The 20,811-nt window shown below is 49.6% G+C and overlaps 1 protein-coding gene across 2 annotated transcripts; it reads right to left on the bottom strand.

The window, feature by feature from the left end:
* Window positions 1-1,381: 1,381 nt before the first annotated feature.
* Window positions 1,382-15,524, bottom strand: LOC121676545 (furin-like protease 2). 2 transcript variants are annotated; one of them, XM_042053210.1, is made up of 10 exons: window positions 15,215-15,524; window positions 15,058-15,118; window positions 11,769-12,395; window positions 10,297-10,432; window positions 8,302-8,390; window positions 6,563-6,626; window positions 5,595-5,683; window positions 4,430-4,542; window positions 3,818-3,974; window positions 1,382-1,678 (listed from the first exon to the last, which is right to left on the bottom strand). In XM_042053210.1, exons 2-10 carry the CDS (start codon window positions 15,110-15,112, stop codon window positions 1,527-1,529), a joined length of 1,482 nt encoding a protein of 493 aa, XP_041909144.1. In that variant the 5' UTR covers window positions 15,113-15,118; window positions 15,215-15,524; the 3' UTR covers window positions 1,382-1,526. The 2 variants fall into 2 exon arrangements, with proteins under 2 accessions (XP_041909144.1, XP_041909143.1); XM_042053209.1 differs by lacking the exon at window positions 15,215-15,524 and having other exon boundaries at window positions 15,058-15,208.
* Between the last annotated feature and the right edge of the window lie 5,287 nt (window positions 15,525-20,811).

Genomic DNA, 20,811 nt, shown 5'->3' with positions numbered 1-20,811 from the left:
TATGCTTATTTTGGCACTATTTTTTTTCTTTAAAGAAAAAAGTTAAATTGTTACATACTAAGCAAGCATAGTTTGGCAGCAAGGGAACAGGGCTTTGTTCTCTCATAGGGAAAACTTACACTCCAGGCCTTCCTAAGAGACACCCTGGAAATACTGTTTTACACTTCCATGGAGGTGATAATGATTGTGCTTTGGCTTGTTTTCACACTGTTGCTTATCACAGAAATGCTGACGTTTCTTGCAGTCCAGTTTTTCCAGTGCTGCTCTCTGTTGCTTGTCATTTTACAGGCTTTAGTGACACGGAGCTGGAGCTACCCAGCCCAGCCAGCACCGCTCCCTCGGGGTCCTTCTGCTGTCACAAGTGCTGGTCCTCCTTGGTCAGGTCTGAATTTTACTCTGTTTGGCTTTGTCAGATAGGGTTTTTTTTGGGTCTGGTTTGGCTTCACTTGTGAAGTCTCGCACCTGTGACAGCAGCTACATTTTTTCAAAAAGCATTTCAGAGACCTGCTTTGATTCTGGTGGCTTACGGTTCTGCTGAGGTCACCTGGGGCTGTGCATCAGGATTGTGTCCCTCTGCTGCTCCCAGGAAAACCACAGCCTTGGGCCAGCTGAGAAATTTCATGTCTCTCCTAAATACACAGAGGGAGAGACTGCAGGGAGCTCTGTCCATGCTGGGTGCTGGGTTGTAGGTACCATCCCTGTTGCTGCTGATCCAGATTAGAGTCACTGAATGGTTTGGGTTGGAAGGGACCTTAAAGACCATCCACTTCCAACCTGCTGCCATGGGCAGGGACACCTTCCTCTGGACCAGGTTGCTCCAAGCCCTGTCCAACATCACCTTGAACATTTCCAGGCACGAGGCAGCCACAGCCTCTCTGGGCACCCTGTCTGACCACAGTGGCTGATGTGCCACTCTTCCACCCAGTTATTTGCCTGATACAGTTGAGAGAGATCAGAGAACTGATACATTTATAAATTTTTTTAAGCACTTTTTAACACCTTCCCTGGGGAGAGAATGAGCAGCTGAGGGCAAGAATCACCTAAACCCCCCCCCCCCCAGCTGGGTCACTTCAGCTACCTCTGCTGCTGCAAGACTAAAGTGAGAAGTAACACCTGCTCCCACCTATCTGCAGTCATTTAAAATCGTGGATCTTTTGACAGAGATTCTGTTTTTACTGGCAGTGGAGAGCTGGTGAAGCACAGCACTGACACAAAGGGTCACAGCTGGCTGGGCTGGGTTTACACAGCACCTGTGTGGGAATGTCCTGAAGAAAGGAGAAAAGTATTTACTTGTGAAAGAAGCCAGAAATTGGAAGGGGAAGACCTTGTCCGTCAGCCCAGTGCAGCAGAGCAGGGAGCTGGGCTGGTTTGCACATGTAGCCACAGCTAAAAACTTGAGTTTTATTTCCCAGCACTGATTTTAGCTATACAGAAATAGGTTGCTCGTGGTTAAACATCTTGCCCAGTTCTACATCTGTGTTGCCCCAGGGGAAAGAGAGGCCGGTGGCTGCTGATCATGGCCTGTGCTACCAGCCAGCATAGACTGGCTCTGTGTCCTCCGTGCCCCCGTATGTGGTGTGTCCTCCCGAGCCCCGGGGCAGCAACAGGGACTTCAAGGATTTCTTGCCATGCTCTTGCCGCCTCCTCAGAATTATTAGAAAGACAACAAGGATTGCACCTGGAAAGAAAGGAATGGTAGTTATTCACAGATGGGAAGGTAAAGTGTCAGGTGATGTTTGCTCCAAGGCTTCTCAACTCAGGTATCCTCTTCTGGTAAAATAAAGGGTATTTTCTCCTACATACTCTGTCCTCCCCCCAAAAGAAAAGGAGAAAAAAAAAAAGGTTTCACAAACAGTAATAACATTTAACTTCAGCATTTCAGCTTAACTCTGGAAGCTGCAAGGAATAATGGCAACTTTTAATGAAGTAATTCAGTAACTTGTTTTCCTACTCCCATTTACTCTCTGCTCTCTGGAACTATTTCCCACTTGGCATCTTATCCACTGCAGACCCCACCAAAAGGATCTTGCTGAGAAACTAGTTTGGTCTGTGCAGCACTCACACTGCACAAGAAGCACAAGAAGCAACTAACCTAGATTGAGTCTAGACTGAGATCAGGGCTGTCAGGAAAAATTACTTTTGGATTGGGCATAGACATGGAAGTAATTGGCAAATCTCAAGTACTGCGACATTCTGTTCGTTTGTTTCTGGCAGAAGCATCATCAGAGAAAATTGATATGAACAGAAGAGCACAAATCTGTCGCTGTGATGCAATATGGCCAGACAAATACGCCCAAATTTCGGTTGTGTGAGCAGACAGTCTCATGGTAAACACTTGATCTGTGAGCCCAGCCGTGAAATACTCGCATGTTCCTGTGTGGGCTGTTTCCTTTCTCCCTCTTTGCAGCAAGCTCTGGGAGAGGCAGGAACGCTGTTCCCTGACCCTCGGACTTGTTTATCACAAATGCTGGTTAATGGGCCATTGTCCCTCTCTGGACAGTCTTTTCATATACTTCAGTTTAATCTACTTTTTCAAATTAATACTCGCTTCAGATGGCATCTGTTTTGGCAGATTTTTGGACAACAGCCTGGCATGAGGGGATAGGGGTCAGTGGAGGAGCTTTCTCATGGCTCCAAGCCACAGCTTGTGAGAACAACCCTCATCTGCTCCCACCAGGCATAGCAGCCCCATGGAGACAGCAGTCAGTGCTGCTAGAGCTCCTCCAGACCCTGCTGCCCTTGTCTCTCCGTGCACCTGTGGAGTCCCCTCCTCAGCTGCCAAGAGAGGAGTGTGATGAGAACCCTGCTTTCTTGTTGGAGAAGCAGCTTTGCTCCGTGTGTGTCTTGTTCACTGTGGGGTGTAACACATGCATTTAATCTCTCCTCTCTCTCCTTTTAACAACAGCAAGCTAAGTGGAGAACGGGTCGTCAGAAGGTACATAAAATACACTTGAAACACAGAAACCATGAATATGAGGCTTGTTGGATATTCTTTATCTTCTGATGGCTTAGTCATCTCTATGACTTGGCTCTCTTGATACAGGATTTTCATCTCTGGTAGTGTAAGTGGCACTTAGGGATTTCTCTTCATCTCTCTGGGCACAGGATACAACTTCCTCCTCCCAGCTTCCTCATCTGCCCTTTTTGCAATCCATAGCAGTAATACTTGCTCATTTTCATCATAACTCTGATTAAACCTTCCCCCAACTTGGATTAAAAACAAGAGAACTCTATTTATCCCTTTTCTGAGACCAAAAATGCATATTCATTGTTTTGGAACGATTATTCATGGCACAGCTTCCCAGTTGAAAAGCTCATCCACTTGTTAACTTGCCCTAGTGAGCTAATTTACAGCAGGTGGCATCTGGAGGGATGCTTCCCACACTCAGCAGCTTCAGGCTGTCTTTCATTCTGTGGGTTACAAGGTACATTATGGCATCAATACAACCACCGCTGCATGAGCCAGCAGCTCCCCATCCTGCTGGATGCTGTGGCATGACTTAAGGCAGGAATGCTTTCAGGAAATGAAGTCTCGTACCAAAAGGAAATTTTTCCTACTTTTGTGTGGCCAAGGAATCCCATATACACTGAGGGTCCATATACACCCCTGCTTCCCAGGGACAAACAAGCATTCAGCACTGTGCCACCTTCCTTCAGAGCAAGGGAAAGGACTATCACTGGCATTGAAAGCAGCCAGAAGGACTTTCATTAGAAATCCAGTTTTCCAGAAACACAAAATAGACCCCCCAGAGAATGCTTGGTTTAACTGTGGAGGGGTGTCTGGTTTTACCAGAGGACAGAGAGGACCCAGACTCACCTGCTGAGAAGGTGGCCAGGACAATGATCATGGCAGGGGTCAGCTGGCAGGAGTCCCCCACCTTGTACAGGAAGAGCTCCATGCAGTAGGTGGGCTCCACACTGCCCCTGGGGCAGAAGGCATCAGGAGGGCACTTGATGGGGTTCACATCTGGGCTCTGCCCAAGAGAAGAAGTAACTCAGCACCAATAAACTGCAGAAGGTAAACCAGGGCAAAGGGAGGTGACACTTAAGCATTGGGGGTAAAAAAATTTTTAAATGAATCTGCCATTATTAAATTCAGCCTTGTCTGCTCCTGCAGTGTTAGAGTATGGGGAAGAGCAGAAGGTGTCATTACACAGCAAGTCCATACATCAAACCCCCTCATTAATGCACACACCATCCCCTCATGGCCCAGCCAGAGCAGGCAGCTCCAGGCACAAAGCCACACTCCTGGAGTCATAGCTTTAACCATCTCCCTGCATCAGAGCCCTGTCTCTGTTTGAAAGAAAAGAAGCTCAGGTTACCAAAAAAAAAAAAAAAAAAAAAAAAAAGAGTGTTAATTGAAGTGTATTTAGCTTGTCATGGGACAGCTCTGGTTAACACAGGCTGCCCCCAGCTGATGGGCACTCACAGGGCAGTAGTGGTTTTCTGGGCACAGGTCACAGCTCTCCTTGCCCCGTTGTAATTGGTACTCTCCTGTCCTGCAGGCCTTGCACCTGTTGTCACTGAGACCTTTGAATGTACCTAAATAGCAAATAAGCACAAAATTAAGGTCTGAGACTAGATCCCAGGCCCTTTGTATTTGCAAATGGATGAATCAACTTTCAAAGCCACAGGGAGAAAGAGCATTAAGTGCTCATGTGCATAACAAAAGCTGAGCCTGGACTTTGGTCCTGGTTTGGTGGCAAAGGGTCAGAACAGAACCAACAGGGACAGAGGGACTAAAGAATATTTGGGGTCAGACCTTGGCAAACAGTAGTGTGAGTAGGAGTACGGGGGAGAGGGGTTTAGTAGTGAGCTCTGGCTTTAATATAGAGGGAAAATGGGAGCTGGAGGTCAGCGGTGTTTCATCCTCTCCAATTCTGGATTCAAACACTTTTTCCAGCTGTTTGAAACTTGCTGAGCAGACTTCAAAGCACAGCTCAGTTTCCCAAGCTTTGTGGGAGAGACAGGGCACAGAAGTTCCAAGTCTCAAAGTGGTAAATGCTTTCCTGCGTGTTTAAAATGGAGCTTGGCTGCGAGAAGCCCCTGGTGCTGTGTCCAGACTGAAGGCTGGCCACTGCCATGGGGGTGGCTGGAGTGCTCTGCCTGAGCTCTGCCCAGCTCCTGCTGGCTCACCTGCTGCAGCCCAGTGTTGTTCCAGACAGCACAGGAAGGAGCAGGGCCATGTCCCTCACATCCCCTCCCTGTGTCCCCTTGCCCCAGGCTGCCCCTGCAGAGCATCCCCATCTCCGACAGCAAGGCTGTGCTTCTCAGCAAAGCCACCACCACCAGTGAAGATGCTTTCTGCTGGAACTGTTACCCAGCTGTGGATTTGGGCTCCCTGGCATGCCAGGGACCAGCACACCTCCGTTAACTGGCCATTAACCAGCCTGGCAGGAAGGTCTGGCACAAGCACAGCCTCCACCAGCACCCAGTCAAAGCACCCCAGCACTATCCCTCACGGCCAGGGCACAGCTCTGCTCTGCAGGGGACCTGCAGCCTCTGGGTCGAGTGGGACAAGTCTGGAATGAGCCTCTGGAGCTGGAGCTGTGTGATCCCAGCTGGGCACAGCCTCCCCTCCCAGCTGCAGTTACCTGGCGGGCAGGACTCGCACCCCTCCGACGCCTCCCGAGGAGCCTCTTGCCCCCCGGGGCAGGGCAGGCAGGCCGAGCAGCTGGTGGTGCTGCGAGGGGAGAGCAGGCAGGACATGCTGTAGGATGAGCACTTCCAAGACTAGCCCAGCCCATCAAAGCCAGCTCTTGCAAGCTAGAGTCTCCAAGGTCAACCACACCAACCAGGAAGTTTTGCCATTTTGTCGGTGTGTCTCCAGTGCAGTTTCTCACACAGAATCACAGAAAGGTTTGGGTTGGAAGGGACCTTAAAGAGCATCTCATTCCAACCCCCATGCCATGGTCAGGGACACTTGACCAGGTTGCTCAAAGCCCCATCCAGCCTGGCCCATCCAGCACATCAAATTAGGGCTGGGCACATGGTGGCATTTCTGTCCTGCCTTTGGTCACTTATTTGTATGAAACTTGTATGAACTCACCGTGCCTTAGCAAGCTTGGCTGGAACTGGTTAGAACTGGGCTGGACCAGCGATACAGCCAGGTAAGCCCAGGGTCCAGTCCTGTGGCCATTTCACCAGTGTTCAGCAGAGATCTGCTGCATAACATGGGACAAAGGAGCTCGAGGAAGGAAGGTGAGTATCCATGTGCCAGTTCACTTTGGACATGAACACCCCAACCTCTGTGCAGGAATCCCTAACACAGTAGGTCAGGGGCCATTGTGAGGTACCACCAGCACCTCTGGAATGCAGGAATGGGGGAGGTGGGTTGTGAGCTGATGCTCTGCCACCTCATCCCAGGGTCCCTCCACATCCAGCCAGGATCCTCCCCTCATCGTACCATCCCTCTCTCACCGAGGACAGCACCAGCGTCCCTACAGCTGAAATGGCAGGTGACTTGTCTTTGGGCACTACACTGGTGGTTCCAGCTCAGTGGCTAAAAGAAACACCCCCCTCCCTATCCACCTGAGATCCAGCACCCCAGGAGGCTCCTTACTTGCAAAATGATCCTGGCTGGCAAGGCAGACAAAAAGCTGCATTTTGCTTGGAGCTAAAATAGCCTGAAAAAGAGAAGAGTAAGGTTTCAGGATCTTGCCTCCACATCTCTGCCCCACATTGTTGTGTATTTGCTCATGTCCATTTTACAAGCAACCAAACAACTCCCCACAACATGCTTCAGGTGGCATTTCAGGGGTTAATTTAGGATACTTGGGTTTATATTTGTCAAAAGCTCTGAAAGAGCAATGAAAGTTCCCTGCTGCCCTCTGCCATGTTGAGCCTGCATGGAGGGCTCAGGCAGGTTCCCCTGGCGTCACATCTCATATCACTCAAAACCACACCAAGGAGACACCTGTCACCCTTCCCAGCACCACAGGCTGAGCTGGAATGAAGCTGGAATGGGTGATCCCAGTGCCAAGTTCCAAGTTACTCAGCTGGAGCAGGTCTCAGGCCAGGAGAAACCCCCCTGGTCACCTCAGCCCTTCCAGGCCTTCCCCCACCCCAGGAAGTCTGGGGTGCATCTTCTTCCCTGAAAAAGGAAGAACACAAGACCCACCAGCCAGGATGGCTCTGCTGGTGCAGCAAACCCTCCCTCCCTGCACCACAAGGACCAGGACAGGCAGGAGGACACGTACAGACCCTTCCCAAAGCACAGCAAAGAGTGAAGTTCCCCAAAGCACCCAGGGTGTGGGCAGGGGCCAGCAGGACCCAACCTGTGAGTCCCACCACACCAATGGGAAAGCTGAGAGCAGCACTTGGGAATTCAGGTGGGTTTGGAAGGTGCCTGATGATGCACAACATGGTCACTGCCCACATGGGACGGAGGTAAGGTTCAGAGAGGAGCTGGACGTGGCGTCAGTAAGATCTGCCTCAAACCTAGATTTGCACCAGGCAGGCACAGCAGGGTGAAGCCAAACCCACCTCCCCTCTCCCTGCAAGGAAAAAGGAACTTCGTACATTTATACTTGCAGGATTTAGGGGCCACCCCCACAGACTCCCCTGTTGTCTGACAGAGTGTTCAAATCTGCTCAGTAAAGGGAGTGACAGACCCCATTGCTGTCACCAGCCGGATTTTGTTCCTCCCAAACTCAGCAAGTGACAGCCACGGTTTGGGTTCAGCCCGGCAGCTCGGTGGGCGGATTTTCAAAGGAACAGTTGTGCATGTTCAAGCAGGACCCCATTTGGGTGCAGAGGAGCTGCTGCACTGCATGTGTTAATTAGGTTTTTGCATAAGTAAGAGCTGTTCTGTTCTGCACATGCTGTTACCCGTCTGCAAACACATTGTACCAGGCTTGAGTGGCATTAGCCAGGTGCAATGCAGCTCCCTGAAACCCCAGTTTTAATGTGTGGAAATTAAGGAGAGTATTACACTTAATATTCAGACTGCAGAAGATTGCCTAAATGAAAACCAGGATGGTTTAGACTCATTTTTGCAATCAGAAAGAGAGAATATTTTATTTTCCTGACAACACTTCCCCCTTGTGCTAAAACTGAATTTCATAAACCTTTTTTCCTGACTTTCACTGCAGTATTAGCATTAACTTGTTGCAAAAACAAGCATGGCTGAGATATGCTCTTTTCATTTTAATAACAACAGAACAGGGAAGAGATCTGCTGGGCTATTTTTAGCCTGTTTACCCTTCAGTGCTTTTAAGTTACCTGGTAATTGCATCTGGCCCTGGGAAAAAGCATCACATGATGAAAATGCATTTGGGTTGAACACAGGCTGAAGCCTACCTCGCTCACAGGCTCTGCAGGCTGCAGCCCCAGGCTCATTAGCAAAATGTCCAGGCGGGCAGGGAAGGCACACGGTGCTTCTTGGGAAGCTGGGAGGGAAGGGAGCAGAGTGGAACGTGGTTTTAGGTTACCCAAGCCTCTATCCACTTGGAGAAGAGAGAGCAAAGCATGACACTGACAAGTCTAGAAATAGAACAATTACAAAGAAGGAGTTCAGGTGATCAGTTTGAACTCACCTGAATGTAAAAGGTCCACTAAAAAGCTAAAGTTTTCTGTATTAACATTACAGATGCCCTGTGCCTGGGGGCTATATGGAAAGGGACCATCTGAACTGAAGGTCTTGAAAATTCATTGTGGCCAGGCTTAAAACCCTTGGCTTAAAGTCAGACTCTTAAATCCACTCTTGAAAATGGAATAGGGAAGGTGTTTGCTGTTCAGCATCCATCAGCGATTTCAGAAGGAGCTGCTCCATTGTTGGGAAGAAGGAGCTGAAAAAAGGACCTAAACCACAGACAGTGATGTGTGAGAGCCCTGACCTTAAACAGCATAGTGGGAAAAGGGAGGCAGTATGTCAGACCTCCAGGAGGAGGGGGAGGAAAGGGGAGAAAGGCAGGAAAAGAGGAAGCTTTTACATTCATCACTAACAGAGCCAAATCCCCCTCAACAAGTATGTGGGTATAAGAATTTGATAACATACTCAGAGATGCTTTGGAGGAAAACAAGGACATGCTCTCTTAATTCCTTTCAGAAACTCCAGGGCCGAGTGAGATTTGCAGAAAAAAAAACAAAAAAAAAACCCCAAAAGTCAGTTGGAAACACAGCAAATGCTTTGCTGAAAACAAACCAACACAGGGCCTGAACCAGCCAGAGCTGCTCTAAGCTGCAGGGAGGCCAAATTCTCCAAATACCACAGAAGTGTTAAATGGTCCCTTCGAAGCCCTGAGGCCCAGGCAGCCACCAGGAGATGGCCATGCACACACTGCACCCCCAGGTCCCTTCCAGACCCCCCACTTCTGGTCCCTGCTCTGGCACACACCAACCCAGCGCTGCTGCCTGACCCCCTCTGGTCCCTGGCCCTCTTCCACATCCCAATAGCAGCAGCTGTGTGTGCCCTGGAGGCTGCTCCTGATTGTCTTTTTAAAGCAATTTGGGGTATATTTTTAAGGCAGGTCCTCACAGCACAAACTTCAAGGGGGGAGCACAGAGAAAGATCCTGCTGGCACCTCAAACTCAGGAGCGGCTGCAAACAAACTGCACAGTCAGATCATCCTTCTTACAGCCATATTTTGTTCCCATTCCCCAGGACTGACCCAAATGGAGCTGTTCTGCAATGGACACAATCCTGGGAGGCTCTTGCCACCCCTCCTGTCCTTGCCACCACACAAAGGACACAGCCCACTGTTTGTAGATGTGGATACAGCAAGGGAAAATCCGATGGAAATGGAGAGAGCAGCACATCCACGTGTCCCCGCAGCCAGAGGACACTTGTACAGCATCCCTGGATGAGACAGCCTGGTGGAATTGCAAGACTGGGCTCCTGGCTGGGATGTCTTGTCAGATTTTCCACACTCTATCAGCTGAGGGTATTGCTTTAGATGCCACTGACTTAAATGTAATGAGATCCCTTGGGGGCAAGAAAACAGGAAGTGAGAAAGTAATTGGGCAAAGCAGAGAGATGGAGCCTGTTGGACAGACATATCCTAGAGAAAAGCTGAAGAGATAAACACACACCTCACTCCCAAGAGTCTCCCCATCACAAAACAACACGTTCCCTCAGTGCAGACAAAAGACATGGGGGTAAAAAAGGGAAGCCCACAGAGGGACAGCCCTCAGCACAAGGATATCCACACCAAGGTTTCCTGAGAAGGAGAATTTAGCCTCTGGGAAACAACCCTTGCAGCACTTTTCCTACAGCCCAAAGGAAGAGATTTTTCTGGCTGGGAAGTGTTTGTGGAATAGCATCCAGTCCCCATGCCCAGGAGCTCAGTCACTCACCTGGTGTAATACCCCTGTGGGCAGGGCAGGCAGGATGGTTGCCCACTTTGGGGCTGGTAGTGGCCTGGTAGGCAGGGTGTGCAGGCACTGGGGTCTGTGCACAAGCCCCCCATGCAGCACGAGCAGCTCAAGGTGCCTAAATTGGAACAAAAATTCAGGATCAGGATTGCAAGACTTGACTGAAACCCCTGTGTCTGCTGGGACAGGTCACTGCCACAAAGGCAGAAGCTTTGGGATGCAGTTCCTCTGGCAAGGCACTCATAAAGGGCAGAAACTGCAATGTTCATGCTAATTATGGTGCTGTCCACAGTTAGCAAGCTGCAGAACAGCCATAAGATGATCTAAGGAGTCAAGTCTATTAGTGTGAATCTCCAGTAATTAAGCTGACTGCTTTTTCCATCTTTAATTTGAAGGGCCAGGAAAATTTTCCTTGTCTTCCCTCCAACGCCAAAAAAAAAAAAAGAGAGACCAAAAAAAAAAATCCCCAAAAAAACCCTCCAAAAAACCCAATATGCTTCTTTAGATTACGGATAATTTAAGCTTGTAGGAAGCAGAATTGATGTGTAAAGCCCCAGAGTCGAGGATCTGCCTTAAGCATCAACAGCTTTTGTTTGAGCACAGGTACCATGGCATTCCCAGCAGGAAAGTTCTACCCCTCTCTGCTCCACAAAACCAATCCCAGCCACACAGAAAAACTGGGTGGGATTTACTGCAGCTGCACACATCAGACCTGCCATCCCCCTGCTTGCCCAAGACAGTCCTGGCAGCTGCATCACCAACACAGGCAAGAGGAAAAGGCCCTGTAAAAGAAGATCCTGCACACAAGGAAGGTGAGAGTTAACTCCTGTTCTCTGCAGATTCACCCTAAAGCATCAGAGCTGCTTATTCCCCTTTTTTAAAGTGCCCTGTAGTGCAGGGAAAAAGCAAAAAGTACATGGCTTGTATTTTGGAGAATTATTTTCTTTTTTTGAGATTTTTTTTGTGGGATGGGGTGGTGGTGTTTGAAATCAAAATCCAGCCATGTTACAACATAAATGACTTCTGGGAAAGGTGATACTATGCACTGCTGACCACAACAGAGGTTGATCAAGTGTTTTCTCAAGGCCACGGGGAAAGGCAGTCTCTACAGCAGAGATTCTCTTTCAAACATTCGAGACAGCTAGAAATTGACCTTGTATTTGGCCCTGGACCCCAAAATGATGTTCTTCTGCCAAAAAAATCAAACTTCACTTGTGTTAACACTTTGTGCCACAATCCCACTGCTCTGTAACCCCATGGGGGAAGCCTCAGGAAGACCACAGCACAACACGAGGCCAGGAAAGACCAAGTCTTTGATTTCAGAAGGGTGAAATGAATTAACTCCCTCTCCTGCTGCCTGCCCAAGCTTCCAACACAAGAACAAGTGCTGGCTTCACCTCCCCTGACAAATCCCTTTTCCCTCTGACACAGAAGCCGGGAGCAGGGACTCTTACCTTGGTTGGGGACTGTCCCTGGGGGGCAGCGGGCACAGGCTGTCACATTCACTCTGCTGCAGTTGGAGGGCTGGGGGGTGGTGGGGAGCGGAGCTGCCGACGGGACCCCAGGGGATGTGGTCACTCCTGGAGGGGACACTGGGGCACTGCTGGATGTGGCCGTCAGTCCTGCAGACGCTTGAGAGGCGGCCGTGCTGCCAGAGGTGGGGACAGTCCCCATGGTAGTGGGCAGAGTCTGGGCAGGGGTTTCTGTGCTTGGATCAGCAGATGGAGCTGCTGTGGATGCAGCAGGGTTTGCAGTGGTTGGTGTCAGTCCAGCTGAGAGTGTTGCAGGAGCCGCTGGGGGAGCAGAGGCCACAGCAGTGGTTGCACTGGGGGCTGCTGGGGTGGATGCAATGGGGACCTCAGTGCTGGTTGCACTGGGAGGTGCTGGGGTGGATGCAATGGGGACCTCAGTGCTGGTTGCACTGGGAGGTGCTGGGGTGGATGCAATGGGAACCTCAGTGCTGGTTGCACTGGGGGCTGCTGGGGTTGATAAAATGGGAACCCCAGTGCTGGTTGCACTGGGAGGTGCTAGAGTTGATGAAATGGCAGCTTCAGTGCTGGTTGTCTGACCTAAAGCAATACCTAGGAGAAGAAAAAACATAATTAGTGGCCTCAGATCTCATGACAATCTGATTTAAGATGCTTGTCAAGTAGCTGACTGCTTTATCCTATCTCCCTTAAACAGATCAGCCAAGAAAAGTCAGGGGCTCAGGATTTTTTTAAGCTATTCTGGTGGTACATCCAGTAACCAGAAGGGAACCTGCAGGCCAAGACTTGCTTTAATTCTGAAATCCCTCCTCAGAGTGAGGATTGCTGAAATCCATAGAGAAAGGAAGTATTACTGCAACTCAAGTTGTTTTGCTGTGACACATGGTGGACTGGAACATCATGTGCTGATGGAAGTCATCCCTTGGCATAGGCATGGGGAATGTCCTCCAGTTTCTAACAGAGGAGAGACCCATGGAACTAAGCATGGAAAGCAGCAAGTTATTGTTAATTTAGCAGTGTGGTACTAAGCAAAGGAAGAAAAGCAAAACCAAAATAGGCAGCTCCTGCCACATCAGCTGTGTCACCAGCTGGGTTCAGGAACTCAGGACAGGGATTTACTCAACACTTACTGCAACTTCTGAAAACACCCAACCTTATACAGCACCAGTAGGCAACTGGAGCTGATACTTTGGGGTGTAAATGCTCTCCCCAAGCAGCACACACCTGCTAACCCCCCTGGTGATGCATGACCAGTGGCATGGAAAGCAAAAGGAGTCCTAAGAAACTGGTTTATGGGTTTCAAGGAGGTCAAAGAGTGCAGCTGACGCCCGACAGCAGGAGGCAGGTGAGGAAGGACACGGGCAGGGTGACAAGAGGGGTGACAGCACAAGCTGTCAGGTGTCAGACCCACATCCCTTTTCCCCAGCCCTGCTTCGCCCCCAGCCTTTAATTTCTCTCCAATTTTGTCCCCACCATGCAAGGCCAGGCACTGTGGGTGCCAGTGCCCAGCAGTACATGGGATGAACATCAACATGCAGACCAAGCTGATGGCAGCTCCAGTTCAAGTTCTGCACCAGGATCAGAACAGTGGATAAGAGTCTTTATAAGGTTGTGATCACATGGAGACAGTTTGCTGGAGTGCTCTCTTCTGATGTTCACTGCCTGCTTTGTGCCTCACCAAGGGCCAAAACCCATCTAGGTGTAACTACTGAGTAAAGCAGATGAGCACCCAGCCATCTGGGCCACTATCCACATTTTACAGAATTTACAGAACAGTCCAAGTTGAAGGGACCCAGAGGATCACAGACTCCAGCTCTTAAGTGAATGGCCCATATGTGGATCAAACCCACAACCTTGGCATTATTAGCACTGTGTTCTGACCAACTGAGCTAAATCTCAATTCCTTGCTGTAGCCCTAAAACAGAGACACCAAACCTAATAGTGATCATTTTGTAACATGCTGGTTTGCCCCAGGCTCAAATCCAAGGGACAGAGGTGCCAGCATTGGTCCAAGGCAGGGAAAGCAGCTCCACAGTGCCCACATAGGACACCACTACTGTGGCCATGCCTCCACCCAGAACCAAGATGCACAATTCCCCTCATCTGACTCCCCTGCCTTAAGGACTGAAGCCAATCTGCTGCTCTTTCCTCGCCTCTGGCAACAAACTGAGTCAGTCCTGAGATCCATCAAAGTAATCTTTAGGTAAACACCAGCAGTAAGTCAAGGGCACTGTAAAATTCTCCTGGGAAAACCTCTCAGAAAGACCTCTGAGAACAAAGTCTGATCTCCCACAACTCCCTCCTGTCCCCAACAGCTCAGCTCTGCCAGCCAGAGACACCGCAGAGGTTTCAACACCTTGGACTGCCCACAGCTGGATGCATTTTGTTGTTTTGGGGTTTTTTTTTAGTTGAATAGGTTTCATTGGTTGGTTGTTTTAATGTCAAATAATGGTGCTGTTAAGAGGAATTTTTTAAAATGGAAAGTAGTTTTCCATAACATGCTACTAAAATAGTAGAGTTGTTTGCAAAACTTCAGTAGCCATCAATAACCTTTGGTAGCCAGTACTTCTTAATAATTTAAACAATTTCTGGAGAAAAAAAAGAAGTCAGCAACTGAAAAAAAATAGTTTTGACCACCTAGTAAAGTGTTTGTGTATTTTACCAGTTACAGTCAGTCACAGGTGTGAAAAACCAATACTCAAACAACATCAGCTTCACCAGACAAACCATTTTCTCTCCTGCACTTTCACTGCCTATATCATGGAACAGTGATTTTGCTTTCTAGAGCCTTTTTTTTTTTTTTTTTTTTTTTTTTTTTAAGGAGCACTGTGAATCACCCAAACTATCTCCAGGGAAACTTGAAGGATGTGTTATTTTGCATGTGACGCCTTGGTATGAACAAGAGCCTTGAGGATGTCAGGGAAGGCTACAGAGCTGATCTTTCCCAACCTACCAGCAGGCATCCTGTTCCTTGGGGTTTAAGCTAAAGCCTCTGCAAATCCTCAATATGCAGAGTAATACAGCTCTATTTCTTCTTTTCTTTTTTCTTGTAAAAGCAAACTTTTGCATTTACTGTACACATCTCACTTCCAACACTGCCTGTCTTTCAACACTCATTTCCTTCCTGCCTTCCCCCCAGCCCTGCCCACTGCCGCACCCCCCGGCGGTGAGGCCCAGGGCCCCCACAATCCCATTATGGCTTTACCCACCCCCGTGCCCAGGCAGGGAAGAGAAACCCTGTCTCGGGAGGACTTACCTGTTAGACACACCATGGTTAAGCTCCACAGCAGAGGACAGGGCCAGTTACTCATTTTTCCCTGAGGAGTAACACAGCCTGTCAAATGGCAAGATCAGCAGCTAACGCCCTCACCCAGCTGCTCATTCTCCTCCGCTTTTGTGCCCAGTTTTGTCACCTGACTCTGATCATGCGGCTCAGTCAAGTCAACTTCTCCCCAACAAAGGGGGGTTTATATTCGGAGACTGCAACAGGTCTTAAGACGGAACGGCCTCCTCAGAGCAGAGCGTGCACCAGGCACCCAGATGAGCAGACCCCTCCTCACAGCAATGCAGAAATCCGTGTGAGAGCGCGTTCTGGAGGAAGTGATGGGGTCCTGGCGAGGAACGGGCAGGGCAGCACGGGAACTCGGCCTGGCTACGGGCCAGCCCCTGTGACCTCAGCAAGTGAGAGGATTTCATTTTTTAGACACACAAGATTTCCTGAAAGAAGAGAAACAAGAAAAACAACCCCAGAAGAGTCCCCATTTTAGCTGGGGCCAACCATGCTGTAACCAGCATGGAGCCTCTGGTGAACACAGAGCCTTCCCAACCAGCATTTCACTCCCCCTCCCGCCCCTGTTGTCCTCAAGGTGTCCAACTTGATGCATCAAGCTGTTATCAGGATTAAGCTCAAGGATCCCGATGCTGATGATTTTGAGGTGAGGGCATTGAGTTTAACGAGGCCCCACCCCATTTTCCATGTGTTGCAGTGTCTGTACTGCTTGCTGGCCACCTGAGGACACAGATGGCCCCATGTTCTCTTCACCTTGCAGCCCTGCTTTGAGAGATCCCCCCTTTCCCTCTGCCCCCACTGTTTAGTAATCAGCATTGCCAAGCCCCCACTGTGAGAGGATTTCCTTTAGCATTCAGCTGAATGCCACATCTCACATGTCACATCTTTTCCCAAAATTTGGGCACAGAGGGCTACTCATACAGGATTGTGAATGCTCCACATGCAGGCCCCACAGCTGCACTGAGACCAGGCACTGTCATGCACTGCTCGTGTCCTTTGCACTCCAGGATCCTCAGCAGGACCCAACATGATGAGCCAAAACTAGCCTGCTCTAACACCAACCCTCAGGCTTTCCTCATAGTGGCCCAGGTGGGTCAGTTTGGGACTAGGGACCCTTTCTTGTCCTCCTGTCTCTGGCAGTGACAGTCTGCCTAACTACCCTGCTTCATGGTAGCTGCAGAGACAGGGCAGCCTCCTGCACTCTGGCATCACCAGTTTGGGTGGGTACAGGTCAGGCAGTAACCAGCTGGCTTCCAACACTGTCAGGTAGAACCTTAACATGAACTGATCACTGCCAAAGTGATTACAAGCACAACATCAGGCTCAAGGACTCGGCCCTGGCAGCCCCTCAGAGAGATGCTGCCCAGTGGCTCTGGGCAAGGCAGGGGTGGGTAGAGGGCTGTCCCTTCCCTGCAGGCAGGAGAGCTCTCAACATGACATTGCTCAGCTTGGCTTTACAGGTTTTACAAGTCTCTGCACAGGATATTTGATCTCAGTCTGTGTAAAGAACCTGTTCCACCCAGACCTGTGCAGGGCCATCCACTCTGCAGTGGGCTGAGGCTCTGCAGTGAGGGACAACTTCTGCAGAAGCAGCATTTGCAGGATGGAGCAGCTCTGTGCACTGGTAAAACACTGCCAGCAGCTACCCAGTGAGATTTATCCTGCTACAGGAGCTGGCAGGAGATCAGGCCCCTCCATCGCACAAGCTGCAGCCCTGGTTAGTGGGGAGCTTTCCCACACTCCCCAGTCCCAGAACCAAGGCACACATTTGCTGAGCAGTTACTGCACACATGTACAGACTGGAAAAGCAGTTCAGAACTGGATGGGGCAGCACTTCCATTGCAAGTTTCAGCCTAACACATGGAAGAGAAAGAGAAACTGTCCCCTTAGAGCCCCCTTTCTGGATGAGCTACCAGAGCCCAGGTGAGAGATGAGACAGGCGGCTTTTCCTCTCAACTGTTTTAGCAACTGGGCAAGCTGGAAATACACTTTTGACAGGGAAAGTCTAATGCCACTTCAGGGCAGAAAAGTACAAACAGACAAATTCATAAACTCCTGACCTGCCTGGGCCTGTCTCCATTGAGATGAAATGCTTTTGATAGAGAATAAAAAGCAGTGTCATTTTTTATTAAAAGCGATGTCCTAGGCTGGGACAGGGCCCTCTTCTTGTCAGTTCTGTTGTTCTTCCACAGCTGGCAGACCTCGTGTCCCCAAATAAACCAGACAGTGGCCCTCCACCCTCAGAGCTTACAGGGCAGAGGCAGGAACAGTGGCATTTCTCCCAAGAACGTGGCATCCTGTTCAAACACTCCAGCAGTTTGCACCAGCTCCCAGGCCTTGCCAAGCCTGGGGAGGACAGCTCTTGTCCAAGGCTGCCCAGATCTATCCAAGCTGAGCAAGCAGAGGTTTCACCTGCTGAGGGCAGACTTAGATTTCTGAGCTTCCCAGGTTTACAAACCCAAGGGCCACCACAGGGCTCTGCATTAACTGTCTGCAAGTCACCTGGGTGTTAGATGTCCAAGTGATCTGTCTGTTTAACAAGGAGAGCTACCTGCTTAATAAGAAACACTGAGCAGGAAGGCTCTCTCAAACACCAGCCCTCTTTGCAGTGTCCCGTGTGACCTGCCCCTGCCTCAGCTTTTGTCAGCTGGGATGTGACAGTAAGTGCTGTGGGTGTGAACATCCCCAGGTGAGGTCCCACCTGCAGCAGGGATAATGCAAAGGAGAAGAAGGCTTGAGCTGACAGCAGATTGACACATCCATCAGCCTGAAAAGGGTAGGTCACCAGGTGACTCTAAGGTCAGGAAGGTATTAACTACCAGCAGAGGAGAGCAGAGTGGTTTGGCTTGAAAGGTATCCCTAAAGATCATCTCATTTCAACACCCCTGTTCCGTCCCTGATAGGGACACCTTCCACTAGACAACGTTGCTCCAAGACTCATCCAGCCTGACCTTGAACACTTCCAGGGATGGGGCAGCCACAGCTTCTCTGGTCAACCACTTCCAGTGCCTCACCACCCTCACAGTTAAGTTTTCCCTAGTAACTAATCTAACCCTGCCCCCCTTTCAGTTTAAAGCCATTCCCCCTTGTCCTATCACCCTGTGTACTTGTGTCCCTCTCCAGCTCTCTTACAGCCACTTGAGGTATCAGAAAGTGCTGTAAAGTCTCCCTGGGGCCTTCTCTTCTCCAGGCTAAACAACCCCAATTCTCTCAGCCTGTCCTCATAGCAGAGATGCTCCAGGCCTCTGAGGATCTTACTGGTCCTCCTCTGGACTCAGATCACTTTATCCTTGTGTTCTTAGGCTCTTTCCATCACTGTTGGTGTCCTAGGCTTAACAGACACCTGTTGGGGTGGCAAATGACTGTCATGCTCCAAGGCAGGCAAGGTACTGCAAAGCTATCCTGTTCCCATGACTCTTGGGACGATGGTCCTTGGTGTGCTGTCCCCAGCTATTTGAGAGGACTGTGGTCCTTTGGCAGTGTTGCCGACCCACACCCTGCTGCTGGCCTAGAAACTGGGGGCTGGGCTGAGCTGCTGCTGGGAAAGAGCAACATATTCAGGCAAACTGCAAGCTGGATTCTGACAGGGGCTTTTTCTTGGAAAAGTCCTTTCTTCAAGCAATACAGGTTGTGATTCATACCCAAACCTGGCTGTGTATAGAAGAGGGACCAGCCCGCAGATATCACTTGCTCCTCTCCGGACAAAAAGAAGCAGCACTCCTGAACCCTCTGTGATGCACCACCCCATGGGCTGTGTTGGGAAGCAACAGCAAATCCAGACCCCTCTTTCAGATGCAGGGCTATTCCAAGGTATATCCACTGACTCTCATAGAACAGGCCGGGTGTCCAGGCTTTAGAAATACAGGTCTAACAAGCAGCCAACAGCCCTTTCGCCCAAGAGGGGCGAAGACACTCCTACACAGGTGAGAAGAAAAAAAGCACCGCCAGCGTTCCTGGAGGAACACGCAGGGTTTGTGCTCTGGACAGCGAAACCTGCTCGGGAGCGAACGGCCACGCGGTGGCACCGCAGCGCTGGGCAGGGGGACCAGGAGCACTCACCCAAAACCCAAACCGCACCAGCAGAAACCTTCGGCAACGGTGGGTGCTGTGGAGGTGGAATAACGAAACCCACAAAAGGGAGCTGGAGGAATTTAAGTAAAAAATAAAAGTTAAGAGTTATTACAGTCACTTTGAAACAAAAACCTAACACCTTTTTAAAAATGTGTTTCTTCTGTGCCTGATTTAGAAGGAATAATAATAATAATAAAAAAGTACAGCTAGCCAAAGGAAAGGTGTTGTACTGCAGCAGGGATCTGATGGTTTATCCAACCATAATAATATACAGAGGCTAGAAGTTTATTTTCTCACAAGCAGCACAGAACATTTAATTCTTATTTATTCCCCCCATCAGTTAAAAAGGTGGTCTTAAAATGTAAAAAAACCCTCCAAAATGGACCAGTGTGTCTTGGGTAAGTCAGTTCTGAGGATGGAGGTCAAACCCAGCTGGGTGCTTTAGGCAGAACAAGTGCAGGGGGCGTTGCCTCTGCTGTCCGTGCCTGCAGCATTTGGGGCAGGGAAGGAGGAAACACCTTCCACTGAGGCACAGCTTGGGTACCCCCAACCAGCAGCTCTGGCTCAATGCAGATAATCACAAAATTTTAGCACAAGATCAGCTTACCTTGCTGACTCTCCTATGTGAGGAAACAGCCAAGAAAACACCCCCAATTTTTATTGAAAGATGAAAAGGAAAAAGGAGACTATGGACTTCAGTGACACAAAATGATGGGGCAGGCACTAGAGCCAAGCTTACATGCTAGTGAGGAGTTCGATCAACCATTCAGAGAAACCAATTGCTTTTCTGTTTCCATTAAATTTCTACCAGGAAGGAACAAGTATATTTTAATACCAAATGCCACACAGGAACCACATTCTGAGAGCCAAATAAAGGAACCTCCCCAATTTCCTGTGACCTCAGGAAAAGGTCACAGAATCCCAGAACATTTTCAGTTGGAAGGCACCTTAAAGATCATCCAGTTCCAACTCCCCTGCCATGGGCAGGAACACCTTCCACTAGACCAAGTTGCTCCAAGCCCCATCCAACCTGGCCTCAAGCAATTCCAGTACACTTGGTACAATGCAAGTGTCTTGAAACACAGCAGGTTCTGGAAATAAAGTCACTTCATTTACTTTAGAACAATTGGGGTTTGCTTCTTGCCTCATTTTCCCGTTCCTGCTCTCAGGAGAGCCTGTACACACACACCTGCAGGGCAGGGAGAGGAGTGGAGCCCGAGATGCTCAAGCTCTGTCTAAAGGCACCCAGAATATAGGACAGCACCTGACATGGGTTTGTCCAGGTCTGGAAGAGGTCAGTGTTTAGTCCATCATTAGTCTTAAGGGTTAGCACTAGGGCAACATCTTAAACATTACATCCCCTACACCCTTGTATCAGCTAAGCCTCTCCAAAGTGTCCAGTGGCACAGATTGCTGGAAACAGACAGGTCTGATTCTGCCCAGGCCAGTCTCAGCACGCAGGTGAACTGGCACACCCCTGTTTATGTGGAGTGCATCAGGGTCTGGGCACCAGGAAATCTCAGAGAGCAAGTGCCCTATGAAATAACAAATGAAGCGTGCATCTCAGCCTCTCCCAAAGCTTTTGTCCCACGCATTCTACAAGAGCAGCTGACCTGGAACAGAATTCCCTTCCTGACTATTTGATAAGGT

Source organism: Corvus kubaryi, unplaced genomic scaffold (assembly GCF_017639235.1).
Source record: "Corvus kubaryi isolate FWS band 111438036 unplaced genomic scaffold, C.kubaryi_AGA036_p1.0 split1-131, whole genome shotgun sequence".
Classification (NCBI taxonomy): Eukaryota; Metazoa; Chordata; class Aves; order Passeriformes; family Corvidae; genus Corvus; species Corvus kubaryi.
Note: the sequence above shows the minus strand (reverse complement) of the source record. Positions and strands in the feature narration are given on the sequence as shown.